Below are 24,115 nucleotides of genomic sequence, written 5' to 3' on the forward strand. Positions count from 1 at the left end.
CTTTCGGGATCAGAATCTTTCCTCGACTCACTAAGGGTCACACAAGGTCAAGTTGTAGAACTAGCAGTAGTATCATTATTTTCAGTCAAACTGGTGGACTGATCTGTATTCTGTGAAACTGTCAATAAGGTAGGAAACCAAACTAATATTATTAATAAGGGTATTTACATTTCCCATTGTATCTATCAGATTTACATCAATCACCTATAAACTATATAAAAGCTACTTCTCAGCTTTATGTTACCAAATAGAACACATACAAAGAGTAACAACACATGACTATTAGTTGTTTTTTGAACTACAAGAAGAAAATCAATTTGGGCAGTTTTTAGTCATTTTTCTTCCTAACATTTGGTTTAAGTTTCTTTGTGCTATCATAAGTTCCATTAATGGTGTACTTTTCCTCCTTGGTGTTATTCTCCAAGAAACCAACTGTTTCTTATCTTTCTACAACGTCGGATAGTCTCCATTTTGTTTCTGACTGCTTGGTTTTGGCTGCTTGGTTTTGGCTGCTCTGTGCTAGCACAAAACCCATCACTCTCAAAAACTTACTTCTTGGTATTATTTTTTGGCGTTTTTTGCTTCTCAATTATATGCAATGTCATTGTAGTTATTTTCAATCAAATTCAGTTTTACCCAGCAAGAAAAGATACATGTTGTAATTATAATAGTTTACTCCTACAACATATTTGTCAAATTTTACATTAATTACCAAACAAGTAAATTGTAAATTTTATATATGTACTGTACATATTAAAAGTTAAAACCAAAATAGAATATTAACCTTAGTAACTTGCAGTAATTTTAGTGTTTAGTGGTTATGATCTGCAATGAATCGTAACATCCCTATGTTTAGTACATACTGTATAAAGATTTTAGGTTAGAGTCAAAAGTATAACATAAAAGTTGAATTTAACATGAATGAACTCAGCTAACTAAACATGTACTTAAAGTTAATAGTTAAGCTCAAAGCTCAATTTGAATATTATATGCAGCCCAAACATGCACAACAAATTTGATATCATTTCACTCAAACAATATCAAGCTTTTATGAAATGCTGAACTGAAAAAATGAGTATCGGATGTTTTTCTAGCACAGTCACAGATATTTGGGGAGTCCGCTGTACTTCGAGGTGCAGGTTTAGACTTCAAAGTGATACACCTGAAATCTAAACTTGACTATTGAAAGTTTTTCAAATTTAAAGAGTGAAATTCCAAGAAACTTCAAAATTAACAGAAAATTCCAATCAATTTTAATTTCTATTTAACTTGAATGTCAAATTCATGAAAATAAAAGCTAAACTTCACCAACTCTAAATGTTTGTTCTGATAATCAGATGAGTAGTATATTAAGAATAAATCCTGAATGTATCTTTATAAGCTTTTGAGTAATACAGAAATGTGAAATTATGTTTTTTCCTGTTTGATTTTTTGTGTAAACCAAGAAGAACATGCTTACATTTTCCGAATGATTTCTAGTTATGTTTTTTTAGTTTCAAATGTAGTTGTACACTTTAATTAGTTGTATACTAATTATAGTGTACAAGTGTGTTGAACAGCTATATACACATGTATTCGTGAATGCACAAGTATGGAATGAGCTCAACTAAACAAACTTACTCTTACTGACAAGTAAGCATCATTTTTATTTATACAAATAATATAGAATAATTATAAAAACAATATATATGCTTCGTTTATGTGTTCTCATATATCTTCTTCAGTCAAGTCTTCTTTCCTCACTGCAATCCAAAAGTAGATAAATATTATTCATGTAAATATGAAAACAAATACATGCATTTAACTACACATCCATAGTGTATATATTGTATATATAATGTATATATAAAATATATATGTATGTATATAATAAATATAAAAACGCACTTTATATAATAAAAAATATATATATTAATATATAATATACATATTTTTTGTATAAAGTTCTATATACATTTATTATATAAAATATATGCAATATATTATAAAGTATACATATAATATAATATTATGTGTGTATATATTATAGTGTAAAGTATATACAAAATATAATATAAAGTATATATATAAGAATATATATACATATGTATATATATATATGTATATAAATATCTAAATATATACGAAAACTAAAATGTATACCTAAACTGAGAATTTTTTATACATGTGAGTTTATGTTAAATGTGTATATTTAGATAATATGTATATATTAAATACAGGTTGTATGTGTGTGTATTTTTATTATATATACTCATAAATATATAACGCTTTATTAACAATAATTTCGTTTCAAACAAATGATTTTCAAATTTTACCATAGAATACCATAAAGTTAATTAATAAAATCAAACGGATAGTTTGACACAGCATTTAAATTACTTCTTTCCTATTAAGAATAAAATATATTAGGCGAAACCATAGAGAAGCTAGAAGTAATCTTTTTAAATAAATGTTGGAGGTTGTATGGATTTGGTTCAAATAAATTAAGGTAAAAGGAGTAAACAACCATAAATATCTGTTCTTTGCTTGCATGGTTTTAAGTTGTAAATGTTGAAACATTTTCAAATTCTTTGTTGAAATAATAATCGTTTTGATAGTAAATAGTAAATGATAGGAAAATAGCAAAAAGCTCTAATAGAATCCACAAAAGAATTTGCCCAAGTTCATTTTTAATACCGTTTTCTGTAATATTACATCATTACAATATTACGAGCTATATATAACTTATTATTGTGTCTTCGGCTGACAGAATAAAGTTTTTCATAAGCCCTTTCATCCTAGTTTAATCAAGGCCCTAGTGTTTATTCTCAGCAGGTAAAACATCACCATAGCTACTATTGTCAAATGATTAGTGTAATAGACTCAACATTTTATATTCATACAGTTAGTATTACCAAATAGAGAAGATGAATGCTAGCAGTCATAAAACTATTTTAAGCAGAAATATTAATCTTCCTGGATCAGAAAGGTGTAAAAATGTCAAATGTAAAAATGTTAAAGATTTTGTTAAAAATTGGGTGTTAAAATGTGACTTTTTAACTGCAATTATCCAGCATTTTACATAGGTATATAGTCTACAGACAGTTCAAACTTCAGACTTCTAACTTTGGATAAGAAATATTTGTCAATTTCTAAAATTATATCTAGCTAGTTGAATCATTTTAAAATAATTCATTAATACTATAAATTCCCTTGTCATATAGCCCGCGGCCAAAGTGATAATGAAAAAGAACGGATACTGCCGGTTGAGAAATGCAACATTAGCAGTCAAATGGCACTGCAGTGCAATAGCATAACTGCAATGGTAGCTGTAATGGTAGCTTTAATGTACTGGATGTTTTTATGTAAAGCAAACAGCAATAATAAAAGAAAAATATTATATGTTTATATATCTTCCCTGCAACAGGAGAAATGCAATATTAGAAGTAAAATGGCAAGCTGCTGTGTAATATACATAGGCTGGGGGCTTTTTATCATTAGTAATAGCAACCAATATCAAGAAGTGATATTTATCTAGATTTACGTATTTATATCTAAAAAATTATGCTGAAATTAAAAGTCTAACAGATTTTAGCTGGTTGTCATAAAAATAGATGTATATCTATAAAAAAAGATGTGGGCGTATTACTTATTTTTGCAGATATTAAAAATGGCTTGGCATTACCGCGATATTGGGTACCGCAATATTGGGCACAGGCGCAGCATCATCAACAAAAGCTTTAGAAAAATAATAACAGTAACATATTGCATTGTCAATATATACTTCGATCTTGTAAATTCGAATGATTAGCTGTATAACTAAATATTATAATAATCTCATAAAATCGAATAATTATTCTTACAATTAAATATTGTAATAATCATATAAAATTGTTAGGAAAATAACATCGTCATTTCCTTTACTTTCCCCGCTTTGGACATCAGTTGGGATACCAAAGTACTCATTATAAGTGTCCAAAATGTCAGTTTTCTTTTAAATCGGCAAAAAACAAACGATTACGTTTCAGTACTTCTACGTTAATTACAGAAACCTCCGGCAATTGGACAATGCCATAGACTGGTGAAATGTGCACATTTTTCTCATGAAATTCGCATGACTCAATAGTTCTACTCTCTGTCACACGACCTTATCGGTGTTTCGTTGGCCAGTCTTAATTTTGATTAATATATATAGGCTTTGCAAGTTTTTATTTTGATTTTAGGCCAAATTAATCTGTCTATTTATGTATAATTCGATCAGATGGGTTAGTTTTAGGATATCGCAGAAACATTTCAAAGGCTTGGTAACATATTAAATAGGTTTATATGTGTTTTGTATCATTATTATACTTAAACGACTTTACACAAAAATGGTTAAATTTTTTGATGAGATTTTGGTACAAGGGTTTGGTCATGGCCGTTAACGGATATTTTTCGAGAGTTGTGTGCGCATATGCATTTATCGTAAATCTCCCAAACAATCGCTTCGGTCGTGTTTGGTCGTGGAATAAAATGTATAACTTCAACTTTGTGTTACCGCTAAAATGTAGTTAGGAGAAAAAGCTGGCCTTTGAAAAAAGTAGACTAATGCATCTGACATAGAGTCTGACCAATCCATCTGATTCAAGTATAGTTAATGGGGATTTAAAATGAGAGTTAATTCAAAAGGTTTACAAAAAAACAATTTTTCATACATTAAAAAAGGTGCTATATACCAAAATGTATTTATGCCAGTTATGTGTGTTTTTTGGTTTTGTTACTGAGAAAACAAACTTACCTGTTTTGGTTCCACATAATGAGTTGTCAAACCCGTTGACTGACAAAATTATAGTTTCAGGAGTTATCGGTCTATCTTTATCTCCAAAAACAACATCCATGTTATTTCTATTTACTACAAGTAAATCCTTTTCTAGTGCATCCTCTGTTATTCTAAACACAGGGATCATATGTTGTTCAATTTCACTGTAATCTCCTGTATGTTCCAAGCAGTCTATCATCAATAGAAATTTCTTTTCTCCTCCCTGCAGGAAGGTGGAGTAGTACTTGGCCATCTTTCTTGCATGAGAGCTGATTTGATTTAATATGGAGACAGGATTAATATCAGGACTTTGGAAATGCACTGCTATGGATGCAAGGAAGCAATTGCTAAAAGCATGATGGTGACAAGCTGTTGATGAACTGCACTCGTCAGACCATAACTGAGGGATTCGGCCAATTGACTTGAGCCAAACGTCAAATGTAACTGCAAAATTTGAAATCAGTTCTTAATAACTGTATGTAGTTAGGCAATGACCTAGCACCATATCAGAAAGTATATACTGTTAAACGTCTATTTGAACGCTGTGGGCTCTATTTTTCAACCCTATTTCTGTGGTGAATATAAAGGATGGCATTGTCTTTTTAAATAGCCAATCAGAATTTTGAGAAGCTAAATTTTAATTTTTTACAGGCAAAACTAATGTCGCATATATTTTGTACTCTCATTTGATCAAAGCGAATTTAATCCTTTTTGTGTGCAAAAATTGTTTTACCTTAATAATAATATAATATTGTAATATCATATAGACATAATGGTATCATAATAAAAAATTCACTTTCAACTGGTTGTAAATCTCAAAATCAATAAGCTTTGGAAAGCTGAGAAATATATTAATCAGTAAATATTTGTTGCTTGCAACTAACTTACAATAATCTTATAGCTTGTACTGAAATTTGTTTGAGCTTTTAATTTGTTATGTAATTCTAAAATTGATGGCATATTTTTACTTCACAACACTATTAAAACTTTAATATTTAACAATTTTGTGGCATTATTAATCATTGCACTCACTGATATGTTTTCTACAGTTCGCAGCCAGAACAGGACTTTTATATGCAATAGAAGATGATATGTTTTATATATATATATATTTATATTTATATATTTATATATATATTTATATATATTTATAGATCATATATATTTATTTATATTTTATATATACAATATAACATAATATGTTATATATAAGATATATATAGGATGTATATATAACAAGATGTATAAAATGATGCTTATACAAAGTCATCTCTATATGTTTGTTATGATATTTATATATAAACATATATATATATATATATATATATCATCTTCTATTAAGAACTGAAAACTTTTAACACTATTAACTATTTTAACTATAACACCGGCGCATAAAATGTGGCTTGCCCAAATACCAACAACAATCAACTCAGGTGAGTTGCAGAAAAGTGCGCTATTGGGAGCAGCTAAGATCTTGAGGCGAGTGCTCAAACTCCCAGGTCTCTGGCAGGAGACCCGAGTTAGAGCAGAATTTACCACCCATACAGGGTATCCGGGGTGAGGAAACAATTTTTTCACATATATATACATATATATATATACAAATATATACATATACATGTATATGTAAATATCATTATATATACATGTTGAAGGTTATATACATAACTTGCAACATCTCCATTCTGGTCATGGGAAAATATAAATTAATTCTGAATGAGTATGTTATTTAAATATATTATCACAAATAAAAATATAAATCAAATAAATACATAAAATATGTAAATATATGTAAATATATACCAGTAAATGTACACCAATTATGTATATACGTTATATGTTAACATAGACTAACCTGTAGCATATGTACTTTTGTCAGGAAGAAAATTAGTGCGCAAATTCCAAAGATTTGCTGAATCGTAATTGGGAAACTTTGGAGTGCAATGAAGAGAACTCTGGTCATCTATCAACATCAAATCTACAAACAATGCTTTGGGTGTTCATTGCATGAGCCTCTAGTCCAACCAAATATAAATAGCTTAAATACGGGGAACTCTGAACTATTTAAATTTCTCTTGCTTTAATGTGTGCCAAACTGAAGAAGAAAGTCATTTGATTCAATTTGTTCCCTTGTTACAGTAAATGCTTCTGTAGGGTAAACCTTTAACGTAAATCGCACTTAACGTAAAGAATTCATGTAAAGTTTTTGCATCGGGTTACGTACAAACCTTCAGTGCCAAAATTGTACAAGTTTTTTTAATACAAGAGGCCTATAGTTAGCTTTCACCTTTTGAACTCTAACGGTTGTTATTCCCGCATTGCGTAAGGTGTGTCAGAAACCTTAGCAGCCAGAATACTGGCGTTCACATGGCTCTGTTTACAAAAGCTGTTTCTAAGTCACGGCATAAACCAATCAAATTAATTTTAGAACAGGATGTTAAATCAGAAATTTACTTTCACTGTTAAGAGTTTGCAAATATCTTCATCCAATTCCTTCATTATAAGAAGAAATTTCGTCAGAACAATTTTGCGACAAAAAACCATACGACTATTTCATTGTTAAATCGTGGATGATTGTGATCGGAATGAAGAGTTTTATGATACTAACTATAATTATTCAGTTTATTTTGAGTCATGGTAGTATAAATAACATGTGCTTGATAAATATGATACTACTGTACGTTTTTTCTATGAATTTTTAAAATAGTACAAATATTTATAGCTTTAGCCCAATTAATGGTAAAATACAGTGTTTTCTGTTTGATGACATTTGCTGAGAGTTGGTCGACTTTTTTTACTAGTGTTTTATCAAATATCATTGGATCATGAGCACATCTATATATATTTGATAAGCTTTTAAAAATTTCAAATCGTCGGTCAAATTGCCCGGTCTTACTGACATGCATTGACATGAATGATAGGGGTTCAACGGGTTAACATGTCTCTCTGGTTGCACACAGAAGAGAAGGCAATGTCTAGGGGTACCTTTATTATAAATACTAGTTTCCTGGCATTTTAGTCTGTCATGAGAGATTGTTGGGTGACCCAATAAAGCACACAGAATAATGTAAATGCCTGCATTATTATTTAGTAAATCTTATAGAGGGTTGATTGGTGCACTAGTTACAGTTATATATCTGCATTGGAGTCGTCATACCATCTTCATAGTTTTCTCTGTTGATATCATCTACTTCCTGTTGATCAGCCATTCCAGTTTATTTAGACTCGGACGAATCGTGGTGCTTTAAACAATGCTTGCCCTAGTGATGAAATATACATTACTTGTAAATTGAGGTATCTACTATGAGTTGATTCAATTTGATATTCAGGTGCGAAATGCCACGATTCAACTTTTAATTCTTTAGCTATCCTATTTCTAATGAATCAGTTCAATTCACCCAAATTGACAAGATCAATTATCTATCAAATAACCTCAAATAGACTTATGGTAATATAAAACAAGCAATAAACCATAAATAATATTTTAATTACACGCATTAGCTCACCTCCTTGACTGTTTGTTTAGCAAAATTAACTCTTTCACTTGGGAACTTTTTGCTCGTTTGGTCGGAATAAATTCAGGCTGAAAAGCTTTTCTGACACATAGGCCTACTCAATATTTTTGCTACAAAATCTTAAATTTTAGTCATGGAAATTAAATTAATTTGTTTATATCAATAAAAAATTCTGAAAAAAATATCAATGCATTTAGTTAACTAAAGCCTTGTCTAATATTTTTATAGTTCAGTGAAACTTGCTAAAAAATAAAAATGTTACTGTTTTCAGTTTTATCAAATCACACACCTAAATTCTTTGATACAAAATATGATCAACAGAAGTACCTTCATATTACCAGAAATAATACTATTTATATCATAGAAATGATTTTAGTCCTGAATTTTCAGGCTTATTTCACAGATTTCTGCAAATGAAAACAATTATGTAATTATAATATTTTGAAAATTAGAAAACTCAGGTAGTTCCCAGTGCAAACAATAATAAACAATATTTTAACACATTATAATAAAATAGAATATGTTATAAAATAATTTACCATGCTTTAATACAATCTAAATACAATTAAATCTAACAATATAATGTAATATAACATCGTTTAATGTAACATAATATAGTAGTGTCTATATTCATAGGTTCCAGTTTTTATTGTGTGTGTGAGTGTATTAATCTGCATAACTCCTAAATACCACATGTGCTAAATTTCACATTTTTGAACTATTTTATTGCAAACTTCATGCACGTATTCTCTGTACCTTTTACTAGGTTGCTAAAAGAATTTGGTTTCAAACTCTTATCTGCTCCCTGGGAACCAGCTTCCTAAACACTCACCTGCAGGATAACTAATTAAGAATTGAAGATATACTAGGTATATGAAGTCTACTACTAGTATACTAAAATACAATGTAACCTAATATAATGTGGTATAACGTCACATAGGAAATAAAAATCATGATATTAAATTGAGTTATTAAATGTTTTGTTGGGCTGCTCCAAATATAATTAATTTTTAAAATTTTGAAACATATTTCTTCTAACGATGCTAAAAATTAATAAACCTTCATCAGCATTGAAACTATTTTAAATTTATTAATTTTGAAGTCTGCGAAAATTGCATTATTAGTATTATCGCTTAAAATTTAGTCTATATTTATAATTGATAATTGATATTGTATTAATTAGATAATTGATATTAATTTATAATTTATGATCTATAATCATAATTGAGTTTATATTTAGTATATAAACTCAATTATGATAAAAAATATAGTTTAGAAATCATTTAGATTGTTGTTAAATTTTTATAATTTGGTAAGATACTCCAATAAAAAGTTATTTTCATCTTTTGAAATATATAACCCTTTTTATTAGCTAATAATGCTGTATATCAATTGAATGTATTTTTACTTACTACAACCAGTAGCTAAGAACATCAACTGTGATCTAAAGTTTAAACAAACTGCTTTGTATAAATAGCGCTTTTCTTGCTTTCAAGCTATAAAAACTTTCATAGCAAAAAGTAAATGTTTCTGATGATTCATTGGTTTAGGATCAAAAAAGCTTTATAACCATGCAGTTAACAAATATGCTGAAATACTTTAACACAAATGCGCTGCTACTCTATGCATATAAATTACAAATTGGTTTTCACTTGTCTTTCTAGCTATTAAAATATAGCAGTAAAAATTCATATCACAAAATATTTATCTAGGCACTTCCTGTTCACAAGAAGACAAGGTAACCCATAGCTAAACATAATGCAACTGACTCATTGAGTGATATGCATCATTATCTGGATAATGTACCCATAGCGACCCTGCAATACGGCGCAATATCTTCAAAGCTTGGTCTCATGGTTAGTATTAATAAGTTTAGCACTACAGATATTAGCACACTCAAATTAGCCTATGGCCACTATATTACTGGCAGCTTTTCTTCACATGTATTATGGACCATTGTCTTCATTGACCAAATTTACTGATTCTTATCATGAAACAATTTGCTTTGAAAACAAAGTAAATCTCTAGCATCACCTGCCCTATTGCTAGTCTACATGTATATACATAGATTTCAGTGTCTGTCTTTATGTTACACCCTGTGTCCAGTTATAGCAATTAAAATCTATCAATGAAAACTTGCATGGTACTAAATTTGATCTCAGATTTTCTAATCTAGAGGTGGCAAAATTAACCATTAACCTTCACAAAATACTATGAGATCATTGGGTAACTAACTAGTCATTACATTACTTAAAATTCTCACGCTTGAAGTGTTTGCTTGGGGTTAATAACAAGAACTGTTTACTGTTACGCATAGCTATTGTTAAGATGGCCCAAAACAAGGGCATTGCTTTAGTAAAGCTTTGTAAAGATTTAGTCTTCCAACAAAGTTACTCATATTACTAAATTATTAGTTTAGTACAATTCAGTATGGTGCAATGTCGAGCATTAACCTAATAATTCATACAAAACAAAAAGTTTTTCTGCAAGCACGATTACAAGAACTAATCATTTCTGGTAAATTTAAACTGACCAATTTAACTAAATTAAGCAATTAAAAAAGAACCAGCAGATAAGGTGGTCGAGTGGTTAAGGTGATGGACTGCTAATCCATTTCCTTCTGGGAACATGGGTTCGCATCCCATCCTTGTTGATATTTTGAAAGGTATCTTGCCATTCTTGTAATAATCAAAACCAGCACCGTTTGGTTTTGGCTGATCTGTGCTAGCACAAAACCCATCACTGTCAAATAATTTTCCCTTTGGTATTATTACTTTTGGACGTTTTTTGCTTCTCAATTATATGCAATGTCATTGTAGTTATTTTCAATCGAATTCAGTTGTACCCAGCAAAAAAAGATACATGTTGTGATTATAATGGTTTACTTTTTCAACATATTAGTCATTTTTTACATTAGTTGCCCAACAAGTAGATTGTAACTTTTATATACATGCTGTACATATTAAAAGTTAGAACCAAAATAGAATATTAACCTTAGTAACTGTAGTAACTTGCAGTAAATTTAGTGTATTTAGTGGTTATGATCTGCAACAAATCGTAAGATCGCTGTGTTTAGTACATACTGTATAAGGATTTTAGGTTAGAGACAAAAGTATAACATAAAATTTGAGTTTACCATGAATGAACTTAGCTAACTAAACACATACTATAAGTTTATAGTTAAACTCAAAGCTCAAGGTAAAGTATATATTATTACTAACAAGCGCAACAAATTTGATATCTTTTCACTCAAACGGTATCAAGCTTTTATAAAACATAAAAATGCTGGACTGAAAAAGAGAGAATCATATGCTTTTTAGACATGCTCACAGATATTTAGGGAGTCCACTATACTTTGAGGTGCAGGTTTAGATTTCAAAGTGATACACCTGAAATCTAAACTTGACCATTGAAAGTTTTTGAAATTTAAAGAGTAAAAATTCAAAAAACTTCAATATTAACAGAAAATATCCATCAATTTTAATTTCTATTAACTTGAATGTCAATGTCAAGTTCATGAACATAAAAGTTAAACTTCACCAACTCTAAATATGTGTTCTGATAATTAGATGAGTAATATTTTAAGAATAAATCCTGAATGTATCTTTATAAGCTTTTGAGTAATGCAGGCATGTGAGATGACAATGTTAAGCTTGAGTTTTTGCCGTTTGATTGTTTTGCGTAAACCTTGGCAAACATGTTTGCATTTTCTGAATAATTTCCAGTTATGTTCTGTTAGTTTTAAAAGTAGTTGTACACTATAATTAGTTGTATACTAATTATAGTGTACAAGTGTGTTGATCAGCTATGTACACATATATTCATGAATGCACAAGTATGGAATGAGCTCAACTAAACAAATTTACTCTTAGTGATAAGTAAGCATCATTTTTATTTGTACAAATAATATAGAGTAATTATAAAAACAAGATTTATGCTTCGTCTATATGTTCTTATGTATCTTCTTCAGTCAATTCTTCTTTCCTCACTGCAATCCAAAAGTAGATAAATATTACTCATATAAATATAAAAATAAATATATGCGTTTAAATACACATCCATAATTTATATATTATATATAATGTATATATAATATATATAAATATGTATTTAATAAATGTAAAAATACACTTTGTATAGTAAAAATAAATATAAATATATAATATACATATTTGTTGTATAAAGTCTTATATACATTTATTATATAAAAGATGTGCAATATAATATAAAGTATATATATAATATAATATAATATAACATACAATATAATATAAATTATATATAGGAATATATATCAATATGTATATATATATATATATCTATACATATATATATACATTTACCAAAAAAATTAACTTACCTGTTTTTGATCCACAGAACGAATTTTGACACGTGTCGACCAACAAAATTATAGTTTCGGATGTTATCGGTCTATCTTCATCTCCAAAGACAACATCCAAGTTGTTTTTGTTTACTACAAGTAAATCCTTTCCTAGCGCGCCTTCTGTTATTCTAAAAACCGGGATCATATGTTGTTGAATTTCACTGTAATCTCCTCTCTGTTCTAAGCAGTCTATCAACAATAGAAATTTCTTTTTTCTTCCCTGAAGAAAGATGGAGTAGTACTTGGCCATCTTTCTCGCATGAGAGCAGATTTGAATTAATATAGATAAAGGATTGATATCAGGGCTTTGGAAATGCACTGCTATGGATGCAAGGAAGCAATTGCTAAAAGCATGATGGCGGCAAACCGATGATGAACTGCTCCTGTCAGACCATGACTGAGGGATTCGACCAATTGATTTGAGCCAAACGTCAAATGTAACTGCAAAGTACAAAATCAGCTCTCAATATAAATTAACTCTGAATGAATATTCAATTTAAATATATTACCACAAATGAAAAAATCTAAATACAATTAATACATAAAATATGTAAATATTATAAATATATACCAGTACACCAAATATGTATGTATAGTTATATGTTTAAACAGACAAACCTGTAGCATCTATACTTTTGCCATGAAGAAAATTATTGCGCAAATTCCAAAATCTTGTTGGATAGTAATTGGGAGGCGTCGGAGTGCAATGAATATCACTCTGGTTTTCTGTAAACTCCCAGTCTACAAACAATGCTCTGTGTGCTTATTTGCATGAATCATTACTCCAACCAAAAATAAATAGCTTAAATATGGTGGATACTGAGTTATTGAAATTTATATGGCTCTGTGTCCCAAACTGAAGAAAAATGTGACTTGTTTTCTAGTTAGAGTAATGCTTTTATAGAGTAAAAGTTAAATTGTACAAACCATAAAAAACTCTTTAAAAATTTTTGCATTCTGTTACTTAAAAGTTTCCATATAACATGAAATGGCAAAATTGTACAAATTTTCAAAATCGATTAAAATAACAAGAGTCCCATAGTTAGCACTAACCTTTTGAACCCTGACGGCTGTTACTCTAGCATTGAATCGGGTGTCAGAAACCCTAGCAGCCAGAATTCCAACATTCACATGGCTTTGTTTAAAAAACTGTTTCAAATAACAGTGTAAACCAGTCAAGTTAATTCTTGCACAATATGTTAGGTAAAAAATTTCACTTCCATTTGTAACAGTTGTCAAATACCTTTATTTACTTCCTTTGTTATAATAACAAATTTTATCAGAGCGATATCACAAAAAACAAAACGACTCGTTCGCTGCTAGGTCATGGATGATTGTGATGCAAATAAAGAATTTTGTGATACTAACTATAATTACCCAGTTTAATTTGAGTAAATTTCATTGAATCATAAGCACATCTATATATATTTGATAAACGTGTAAAAATTTCAAATCGTCGATCAAGTTGTCCTGTGTTACTGACATACATTGACAAGAATGACCGGGGTTCAACGTGTTAAAATGTCTCTGGTTGCACACAGAAGAGAAGGCAATGTCTAAGGATATCTCTATTATATATACTAGTTACCCAGCAGTATAGTTTGTCATGAGAGATTGTTGGGTGACCCAATAAAGCTCACAGAATAATGTAAATGCCTGCATTATTATTTAGTAAATCTTATAGAGGGTTGAATGGTGCACTAGTTACAGTTATATGTCTGCATTGGAGTTGTCATACCATCTTCATAGTTGTATCTGTTGATATCATCTACTTCTTGTTGATCAGCCATTCCAGTTTATTTAGACTCAGACTGATCGTGGTTGTTTAAACAATGCTTGCCCTAGTCATGAAATATACATCACTTGTGAATTGAGGTAGCTACTATGAGTTGATTCAATTTGATATTCAAGTGCGAAATGCCACGATTCAACTTTTAATTCTTTAGCTATCCTATTTTTAATGAATCAGTTCAATTCACCCAAATATACAAAATCAATTATCTATCAGTTTCACCTCAAATTGACTTAAAGTAATATGATATAAACAATAAAGCACAAATAATATTTTAATTACACACATTAGCTCACCTCCTTGACTGTTTGTCTAGCAAATATTAATTTTCTCACTGGGGCACTTTTTGCTTGTTTGATCAAAAAAATTTAGGCTGAAAAGCTTTTGCTGACATACACTCAGTATTTTTGCTGTAAAATTTAAAGTTTTTGTCAAAGAATTTAAATTAAAGTTATTTGATGTCAATATAAAAATTTGAAAAAGTATCAATGCATTTAATTAACTGAAGCCTTGTCTAATATTTTCATAGTTCAGTGAAACTGGCAAAAAACAAAAAATGTTACTGTTTTTATAGTTTGACCAAATCACACACCTAAATTCTCTGATATAAAATATTATATCTCTCATGATATTTAAAATGTGGTCATCAGAAATACCTTCATATTATCAGAAATAATACTATTTCTATTATAAAATTTATTTTAATTCGTGTTTTCAGGTTTATTTCATCAGAGTTCTGCGAATGAAAACAATTATATTATTATAATATTTCAAAAATTAGAAAACTCAAAAAATTCCCAGTAATTTTATCTTTAATTTTGATTGGGGTGACAATATTTTAACAACATAATATGATAAAATACAGTGCATTATAAAATAATTTAATTTGCTATAATACAATTCAACATAATTAAATCTAACAATATACGGTTATATAACATTGTTTAATGTAATAATATAACATAGCACGGTCTATATTAATAAATTCCAATTTTTATTGCGAGCGTATGTGTATTAGTCAGCATAACCCTTGATTGCATCATGGCCTAAATTTCACATTTGTGACCGATTTCATTGCAAACTTCTTGCGCGTATTCTCTATACCTTCTACTAGGTTGCTAGAAGGAATTGGTTTCAAACTCTGTCTGCTCCCTGATAACCAGCCTACTAAGCACTCACCTGCAGGATAACTTATTAAGAATTAAGAGTTGAAGATATTATAGGCATATAAGGTCTACTACTAGTATAATAAAATACAATATAATATAATATGGTATAGAGTCACATAGTAAATAAAAACATAATATTAAATTTAGTTATTAAATGTTTTGTTGGACTGTTCCAAATATAATTATTTTTTCCAATTTGAAAATACATTTTGTTGAATAACGCTAAAAATTAATAAACCTTCACCAGCATTGAAACTATTTTAAATTTATTAGTTTTCAAGTCTACAAAAACTGCATTGCTAGTATTATTGCTAAAAATTTAGTTTATATTTAGTATATCAACTGAATAATATTTAAAAATATAGTTTAGAAATCATTTGGATTGTTGTTAAAAAGTTGTTCTGTTTTTATTATTTGGTAAAATACTTCAATAAAAATGTTGTTTTCTATATAAACTAAATTATATTTAAAATATATTTTAGTTTATATACAAATTATACAAACTAAATATAAAAATTTAGTTTACATTTTGTATATAAACTAAATTATATTTAAAATATAATTTATAAATCATTTACGTTGTTGTTATGTTTTTATTAATTTGGTAAAATACTTAGGTATACTAAGGTATGCAAGGCTAACCACTAGTATACTAAAATACAATACAACTTAATATAATGTGGTATAAAATCATATAATACTTTGATATTAATTTTAGCTATTAAATTTTTTGATGGACTGCTCAAAAGTAGAATTATTTTTTACAATTTTAAAAGGTATTTTCTCTAGAAATACTAAAAATTAATAAAACTTTATAACCATTGAAACTATTTTAAATTTATTAATTTTGAAGTCTGTGAAAATTGCGTCACTAGTATTAACGCTTAAAAATTTGGTTTATATTTAGTATATAAACTAAATGATTTAAAATATAGTTTAGAAATCATTTAGATTGTTGTTAAACTTTATAATTTGGTAAGATACTTCAATGCAAAAGTTATTTTCTTCTTTTGAAATAGATATCCCTTTTTATTAACTAATAGTGCTGTATAACAATTAAATGTATTTCTACTTACTACAACCAGTATCTAAGAACATCAACTGTGATCTAAAGTTTAAACAAACTGCTTTGTATAAATAGCGCTTTTCTTGCTTTCAAGCTATAAAAACTTTCATAGCCAAAAGTAAATTTTTTTGATGATTCATTGGTTTAGGATCAAAAAAGCTTTATAACCATGCAGTTAACAAATATGCTGAAATACTTTAACGCAAATGCGCTGCTACTCTATGCATATAAATTACAAATTGGTTTTCACTTGTCTTTCTAGCTATTAAAATATAGCAGTAAAAATTCATATCACAAAATATTTATCTAGGCACTTCCTGTTCACAAGAAGACAAGGTAATCCATAGCTAAACATAATGCAACTGACTCATTGAGTGATATGCATCATTATCTGGATAATGTACCCATAGCGACCCTGCAATACGGCGCAATCTCTTTAAAGCTTGGTCTCATGGTTAGTATTAATAAGTTTAGCACTACAGATATTAGCACACTCAAATTAGCCTATGGCCACTATATTACTGGCAGCTTTTCTTCACATGTATTATGGACCATTGTCTTCATTGACCAAATTTACTGATTCTTATCATGAAACAATTTGCTTTGAAAACAAAGTAAATCTCTAGCATCACCTGCCCTATTGCTAGTCTACATGTATATACATAGATTTCAGTGTCTGTCTTTTTGTTACACCCTGTGTCCAGTTATAGCAATTAAAATCTATCAATGAAAACTTGCATGGTACTAAATTTGATCTCAGATTTTCTAATCTAGAGGTGGCAAAATTAACCATTAACCTTCACAAAATACTATGAGATCATTGGGTAACTAACTAGTCATTACATTACTTAAAATTCTCACGCTTGAAGTGTTTGCTTGGGGTTAATAACTACAACTGTTTACTGTTACCCATAGCTATTGTTGAGATGGCCCATAACACGGGTATTGCTTTAGTAAGGTTTCGTGAAGGTATAGTTTTTCAGAAAGTTAGTCGACTTTAATAGGTTATTATTTTAGTAAAATGCAGTATGGTGCAATGTCGAGCATTAACCTAATAATTCATACAAAACAAAAAGTTTTTCTGCAAGCACGATTACAAGAACTAATCATTTCTGGTAAATTTAAACTGACCAATTTAACTAAATTAAGCAATTAAAAAAGAACCAGCAGATAAGGTGGTCGAGTGGTTAAGGTGATGGACTGCTAATCCATTTCCTTCTGGGAACATGGGTTCGCATCCCATCCTTGTTGATATTTTGAAAGGTATCTTGCCATTCTTGTAATAATCAAAACCAGCACCGTTTGGTTTTGGCTGATCTGTGCTAGCACAAAACCCATCACTGTTAAATAATTTTCCCTTTGGTATTATTACTTTTGGACGTTTTTTGCTTCTCAATTATATGCAATGTCATTGTAGTTATTTTCAATCGAATTCAGTTTTACCCAGCTAGAAAAGATACATGTTGTGATTATAATGGTTTACTTCTTCAACATATTAGTCAATTTTTACATTAGTTGCCCAACAAGTAGATTGTAAATTTTATATACATACTGTACATATTAAAAATTAGAACCATAATAGAATATCAACTTTAGTAACTGTAGTAACTTGCAGTAACTTTAGTGTATTTAGTCGTTATGATCTGCAACAAATCGTAAGATCGCTATGTTTAGTATCTACTGTATAAAGTTGTTAGATTAGAGACAAAATTATAACATAAAATTTGAGTTTAACATGAATGAACTTAGCTAAATAAACACATACTTTAAGTTTATAGTTACACCCAAAGCTCAAGGTAAAGTATATATTATTACTAGCAAGCGCAACAAATTTGATATCTTTTCACACAAACGGTATCAAGCTTTTATAAAACATAAAAATGCTGGACTGAAAAAGAGAGAATCATATGCTTTTTAGACACGCTCACAGATATTTAAGGAGTCCGCTATACTTTGAGGTGCAGGTTTAGACTTCAAAGTGATACACCTGAAATCTAAACTTGACTATTGAAAAATTCAAAAAACTTCGAAATTAACAGAAAATATCCATCAATTTTAATTTCTATTAACTTGAATGTCAATGTCAAGTTCATGAACATAAAAGTTAAACTTCACCAACTCTAAATCTGTGTTCTGATAATTAGATGAGTAATATTTTAAGAATAAATCCTGAATGTATCTTTATAAGCTTTTGAGTAATGCAGGCATGTGAGATGATGTGAAGCTGGTACTTTTTGCTGTTTGATTTTTGTGTAAACCAAGAAGAACATGTTTGCATTTTCTGAATAATTTCCAGTTATGTTCTGTATGTTTCAAAAGTATTTGTACACTATAATTAGTTGTATACTAATTATAGTGTGCAAATGTGTTGATCTACTATATACACATGTATTCGTGAATGCACAAGTATGGAATGAGCTCAACTAAACAAATTTACTCTTAGTGATAAGTAAGCATCATTTTTATTTGTAAAAACAGTATAGAATAATTATAAAAAACAAGATATATGCTTCGTCTATATGTTCTCATATATCTTCTTCAGTCAATTCCTCTTTCCTCACTGCAATCCAAAAGGAAATAAATGTTACTCATATAAATATAAAAATAAATATATGCGTTTAAATACACATCCATAGTTTATATATTATATATAATGTATATATAATATATATAAATATGTATATAATAAATGTAAAAATACACTTTGTATAGTAAAAATATATATAAATATATAATATACATATTTGTTGTGTAAAGTCTTATATACATTTATTATATAAAAGATGTGCAATATAATATAAAGTATATATATAATATAATATAACATACAATATAATATAAATTATATATATAGGAATATATATCAATATGTATATATATATATCTATACATATATATATACATTTACCAAAAAAATTAACCTACCTGTTTTTGATCCACAGAACGAATTTTGACACGTGTCGACCAACAAAATTATAGTTTCGGATGTTATCGGTCTATCTTCATCTCCAAAGACAACATCCAAGTTATTTGTGTTTACTACAAGTAAATCCTTTCCTAGCGCGCCTTCTGTTATTCTAAAAACCGGGATCATATGTTGTTGAATTTCACTGTAATCTCCTCTCTGTTCCAAGCAGTCTATCATTGACAGAAATTTCTTTTTTCTTCCCTGAAGAAAGATGGAGTAGTACTTGGCCATCTTTCTCGCATGAGAGCAGATTTGATTTAATATAGATAAAGGATTGATATCAGGGCTTTGGAAATGCACTGCTATGGATGCAAGGAAGCAATTGCTAAAAGCATGATGGCGGCGAACCGATGATGAACTGCTCCTGTCAGACCATGACTGAGGGATTTGACCAATTGATTTGAGCCAATCGTGAAATGTAACTGCAAAATACAAAATCAGCTCTTAATATAAACTAACTCTGAATGAATATTCAATTTAAATATATTACCACAAATGAAAAAATCTAAATAAAATAAATACATAAAATATGTAAATATTATAAATATATACCAGTACACCAAATATGTATGTATAGTTATATGTTTAAACAGACAAACCTGTAGCATCTATACTTTTGCCATGAAGAAAATTATTGCGCAAATTCCAATATCTTGCTGGATAGTAATTGGGAGGTGTCAAAGTGCAATGAATATCACTCTGGTTGTCTGTAAACTCCCAGTCTACAAACAATGCTCTGTGTGCTTATTGCATGAACTATTAGTCCAACCAAAAATAAATAGCTAAAAGATGGTGAATACCGAGTTATTGAAATTTCTCTGGCTCTAATGTGTCCCAAATTGAAGGAAAATGTGATTTGTTTTCTAGTTACAGTAATCGCTTTTAAAAAGTTAAAATTTAAATTATACACACCATAAAGAACTCATTAAAAATTTTGCATTGTATTACTTAAAAGTTTCCATATAACTTGAAATGCCAAAATGGTACAAATTTTCAAAATCGATTAAAATAACAAGAGTCTCATAGTTAGCATTAACCTTTTGAACCCTGACGGCCGTTACTCCAGCATTGAATAGGGTGTCAGAAACCCTAGCAGCCAGAATTCCGGCATTCGCAAGGCTTTGTTTAAAAACCTGTTTCAAATAACAGCGTAAACCAGTCAAGTTAATTCTTGCACAATATGTTAGGTAAAAAATTTCACTTCCATTTGTAACAGTTGTCAGATACCTTTATCTACTTCCTTTGTTATAATAACAAATTTTATCAGAGCGATATCACAAAAAAACAAAACGACTCGTTCGCTGCTAGGTCATGGATGATTGTGATGGAAATAAAGAATTTTGTGATACTAACTATAATTACCCAGTTTAATTTGAGTAAATTTCATTGAATCATAAGCACATCTATATATATTTGATAAACGTGTAAAAATTTCAAATCGTCGGTCAAGTTGCCCGGTGTTAGCGACATACATTGAAAAGAATGATCGGGGTTCAACGGGTTAAAATGTCTCTCTGGTTGCACACAGAAGAGAAGGCAATGTCAAAGGATATCTCTATTATATATACTAGTTACCCAACGGTATAGTTTGTCATGAGAGATTGTTGGGTGACCAAATAAAGCTCACAGAATAATGTAAATGCCTGCATTATTATTTAGTAAATCTTATAGAGGGTTGAATGGTGCACTAGTTACAGTTACATATCTACATTGGAGTTGTCATACCATCTTCATAGTTGTATCTGTTGATATCATCTACTTCTTGCTGATCAGCCATTCCAGTTTATTCAGACTCAGACTGATCGTGGTTGTTCAAACAATGCTTGCCCTAGTCATGAAATATACATCACTTGTAAATTGAGATAGCTACTATAATGAGTTGATTCAATTTGATATTCAGGTGCGAAATGCCATGATTCAACTCTTTATTCTTTTGCTATCCTATTTCTAATGAATCAGTTCAATTCACCCAAATATACAAAATTAATAATCCATCACTTTCACCTCAAATGGACTTAAAGTAATATAAAATAAACAATAAACCACAAATAGTATCTTAATTACACACATTAGCTCACCTCCTTGACTGTTTGTTTAGCAAATATTAATTTGTTCACTCTGAAACTTTTTGCTTGTTTGGTCGGAGTAAATTCAGGCCAAAAAGCTTTTGCTGACACACACTCAGTATTTTTGCTGTAAAATTTAAAGTTTTTGTCAAACAATTTAAATTAAAGTTTTTTTACATCAATAAAATTTTTTGAAAAAGTATCAATGCATTTGGTCAAATGCCTTGTCTAATATTTTTATTGTTCAGTAAAACTGAACGATAAAAGAAAAATGTTACTGTTTTTGTAGTTTGACCAAATCCCACACCTAAATTCTCTGATATAAAATGTGGTCATCATAAATACCTTCATATTATCAGAAATAATACTATTTCTATTATAAAATTTATTTTAGTTTGTGTTTTCAGGTTTATTTCATCAGAGTTCTGCGAATGGAAACAATTATATTATTATAATATTTTAAAAATTAAAAAACTCAAAGAATTCCCAGTACTTTTATCTTTAAGTTTGATTGGGGTGACAATATTTTAACAACATAACATGTTAAAATACAGTGCATAATAAAATAATTTGATGTGCTATAACACAACTCAACATAATTAAAATAACAATATACGGTAACCTAACATTGTTTAATATAACAATATAACATGGCACTGTCTATATTAATAAATTTCCACTTTTATTGCGAGCGTTTGTGTATTAGTCAGCATAACCCCTAAATACCACATGTCCTAATTTCACATTTGTCTTATTTCATTGCAAACTTCACATGCGTATTCTCCATGCCTTCTACTAGGTTGCTAGAAGGAACTGGTTTCAAACTCTATCTGCTCCCTGATAACCAGCCTCCTAAACACCTACCCGCAGGATAACTAATAAGGAATTAGAGATATACTAGGTATATAAGGTCTACTACTAGTATAATATATACAATATAATTTAATATAATATGATATAACATCACATAATGAATAAAATCATGATATTAAATTAGTTATTAAATGTTTTGTTGGACTGTTACAAATATAATTATTTTTTGCAATTTTAAAATACATTTCTTTGAACGCCAAAAATTAATAAACTTTCATCCGCATTGAATCTATTTTAAGTTTATTAATTTTGAAGTCGGCGAAAATTACATTACTAGTATTATCGCTTAAAATTTAGTTTGTATTTAGTATATCAACTAGACTATATTTAAAAATATAGTTTAAAAGTCATTTAGTATGTTGTTAAAATTTTATAATTTGGTGAGATACTTCAATAAAAAAATTGTTTTCATCTTGAAAAATCTATATCCGTTTTTTATTAGCTAATAATGTTGTATAACGATTAAATGTATTTCTACTTACTACAACCGGTAGCTAGGAACATCAACTTTGATCTAAAGTTTAAACAAACTGCTTTGTATAAATAGCGCTGTTATTGCTTTAAAGCTATAAAAAGCTTTCATAGCAAAAGCTAAATTTTTCTGATGATTCATTGGTTTAGGATCAGAAAAGCTTTATAACAATGCATTTCACAAATATACTGATTTACTTCAACACAAAATAATGCTTTGCTACTCCATTTATATAGGTCTCAGATTAGTTTTTAGGTGTATTTCCAGCTATAGCCATTAAAATATGGCAGTAAAAATTCATATCACAAAAAATTTATTTGGGCACCTCCTGTTCACAAGGAGACAAGCTAACCCATAACTTAACAGAATGCAATGTACTCCTTGAGCGATGCGAGTCATTATCTGAATAATTTACCCATAGCGATCCTGCGTTACGCCGCAACATCACTAAATCTCGCTCTCACGGTTCTTGTTAGCAAGTTTAGCACTACAGATATTAGCGCACTCAAATTAGCCTATGGCCACTATATTACTGGCAGCGTTTACAAGATGTTTTTAATATTCATGCACTGCCCAGCATTTGGCTAGTATTCTAGTAGCTGTAATATAGTGTTCGTAACATTTATCCTGAATCACTTAGAAACTGTTTGAGTAATCTTCATGACAAACTGAAGCTTATAAATATGCGACTAGCTCTATTTAAATGGAATCAAAACATTTTAAAATTTGCAATAAGCAATGTTTAATATAATATTACACACGTCGATCCAAAGGCTGATTTTACATATTCTGAGTCATGTGTGAGATTGTTTCAAATAAATATATTTATGTAAATGTACATAAATATACATTCAGATATATATACATATGTAAATAGACATATATAAGCATTTATATATTTATTTATAAATTATTTTTTGTAGATATATTCAAGCAAGCATTTTATATTTATTTTATTATATTATTAAATTATATTTATTTTACATAAAGAATAATTTGGTTTAAATATATACTTATCTTTATTTTCCTCTGC

At 29.1% G+C, this 24,115-nt stretch overlaps 1 protein-coding gene across 4 annotated transcripts; it reads right to left on the reverse strand.

The window, feature by feature from the left end:
• Nucleotides 1-1,626: 1,626 nt before the first annotated feature.
• Nucleotides 1,627-23,113, reverse strand: LOC137398721 (uncharacterized). Of its 4 annotated transcripts, none has more exons than XM_068084909.1 (5): nucleotides 23,093-23,113; nucleotides 14,415-14,517; nucleotides 6,633-6,755; nucleotides 4,757-5,221; nucleotides 1,627-1,742 (listed from the first exon to the last, which is right to left on the reverse strand). In XM_068084909.1, exons 2-5 carry the CDS (start codon nucleotides 14,464-14,466, stop codon nucleotides 1,708-1,710), a joined length of 675 nt encoding a protein of 224 aa, XP_067941010.1. In that variant the 5' UTR covers nucleotides 14,467-14,517; nucleotides 23,093-23,113; the 3' UTR covers nucleotides 1,627-1,707. The 4 variants fall into 4 exon arrangements, with proteins under 4 accessions (XP_067941010.1, XP_067941011.1, XP_067941008.1 ...); XM_068084907.1 differs by lacking the exons at nucleotides 1,627-1,742; nucleotides 4,757-5,221; nucleotides 6,633-6,755 and adding exons at nucleotides 12,168-12,280; nucleotides 12,653-13,117; nucleotides 13,295-13,417; XM_068084910.1 differs by lacking the exons at nucleotides 14,415-14,517; nucleotides 23,093-23,113 and adding an exon at nucleotides 21,397-21,493.
• Nucleotides 23,114-24,115: the final 1,002 nt, after the last annotated feature.

The sequence above is a fragment of the Watersipora subatra genome, chromosome 6 (assembly GCF_963576615.1).
Source record: "Watersipora subatra chromosome 6, tzWatSuba1.1, whole genome shotgun sequence".
In the NCBI taxonomy this organism is placed as follows: domain Eukaryota; kingdom Metazoa; phylum Bryozoa; class Gymnolaemata; order Cheilostomatida; family Watersiporidae; genus Watersipora; species Watersipora subatra.

Coding starts and splice junctions, on each gene's coding strand:
- LOC137398721 (XM_068084909.1), bottom strand. CDS start 14,466: ATGGCTGATCAACAAGAAGTAGATGATATCAACAGATACAACTATGAA. Junction 6,756..14,414: donor CAGATACAACTATGAAGATG/GTATGACAACTC, acceptor CATTGTTTGTAG/ATTTGATGTTGATAGATGAC. Junction 5,222..6,632: donor CAAAAGTACATATGCTACAG/GTTAGTCTATGT, acceptor CAAATTTTGCAG/TTACATTTGACGTTTGGCTC.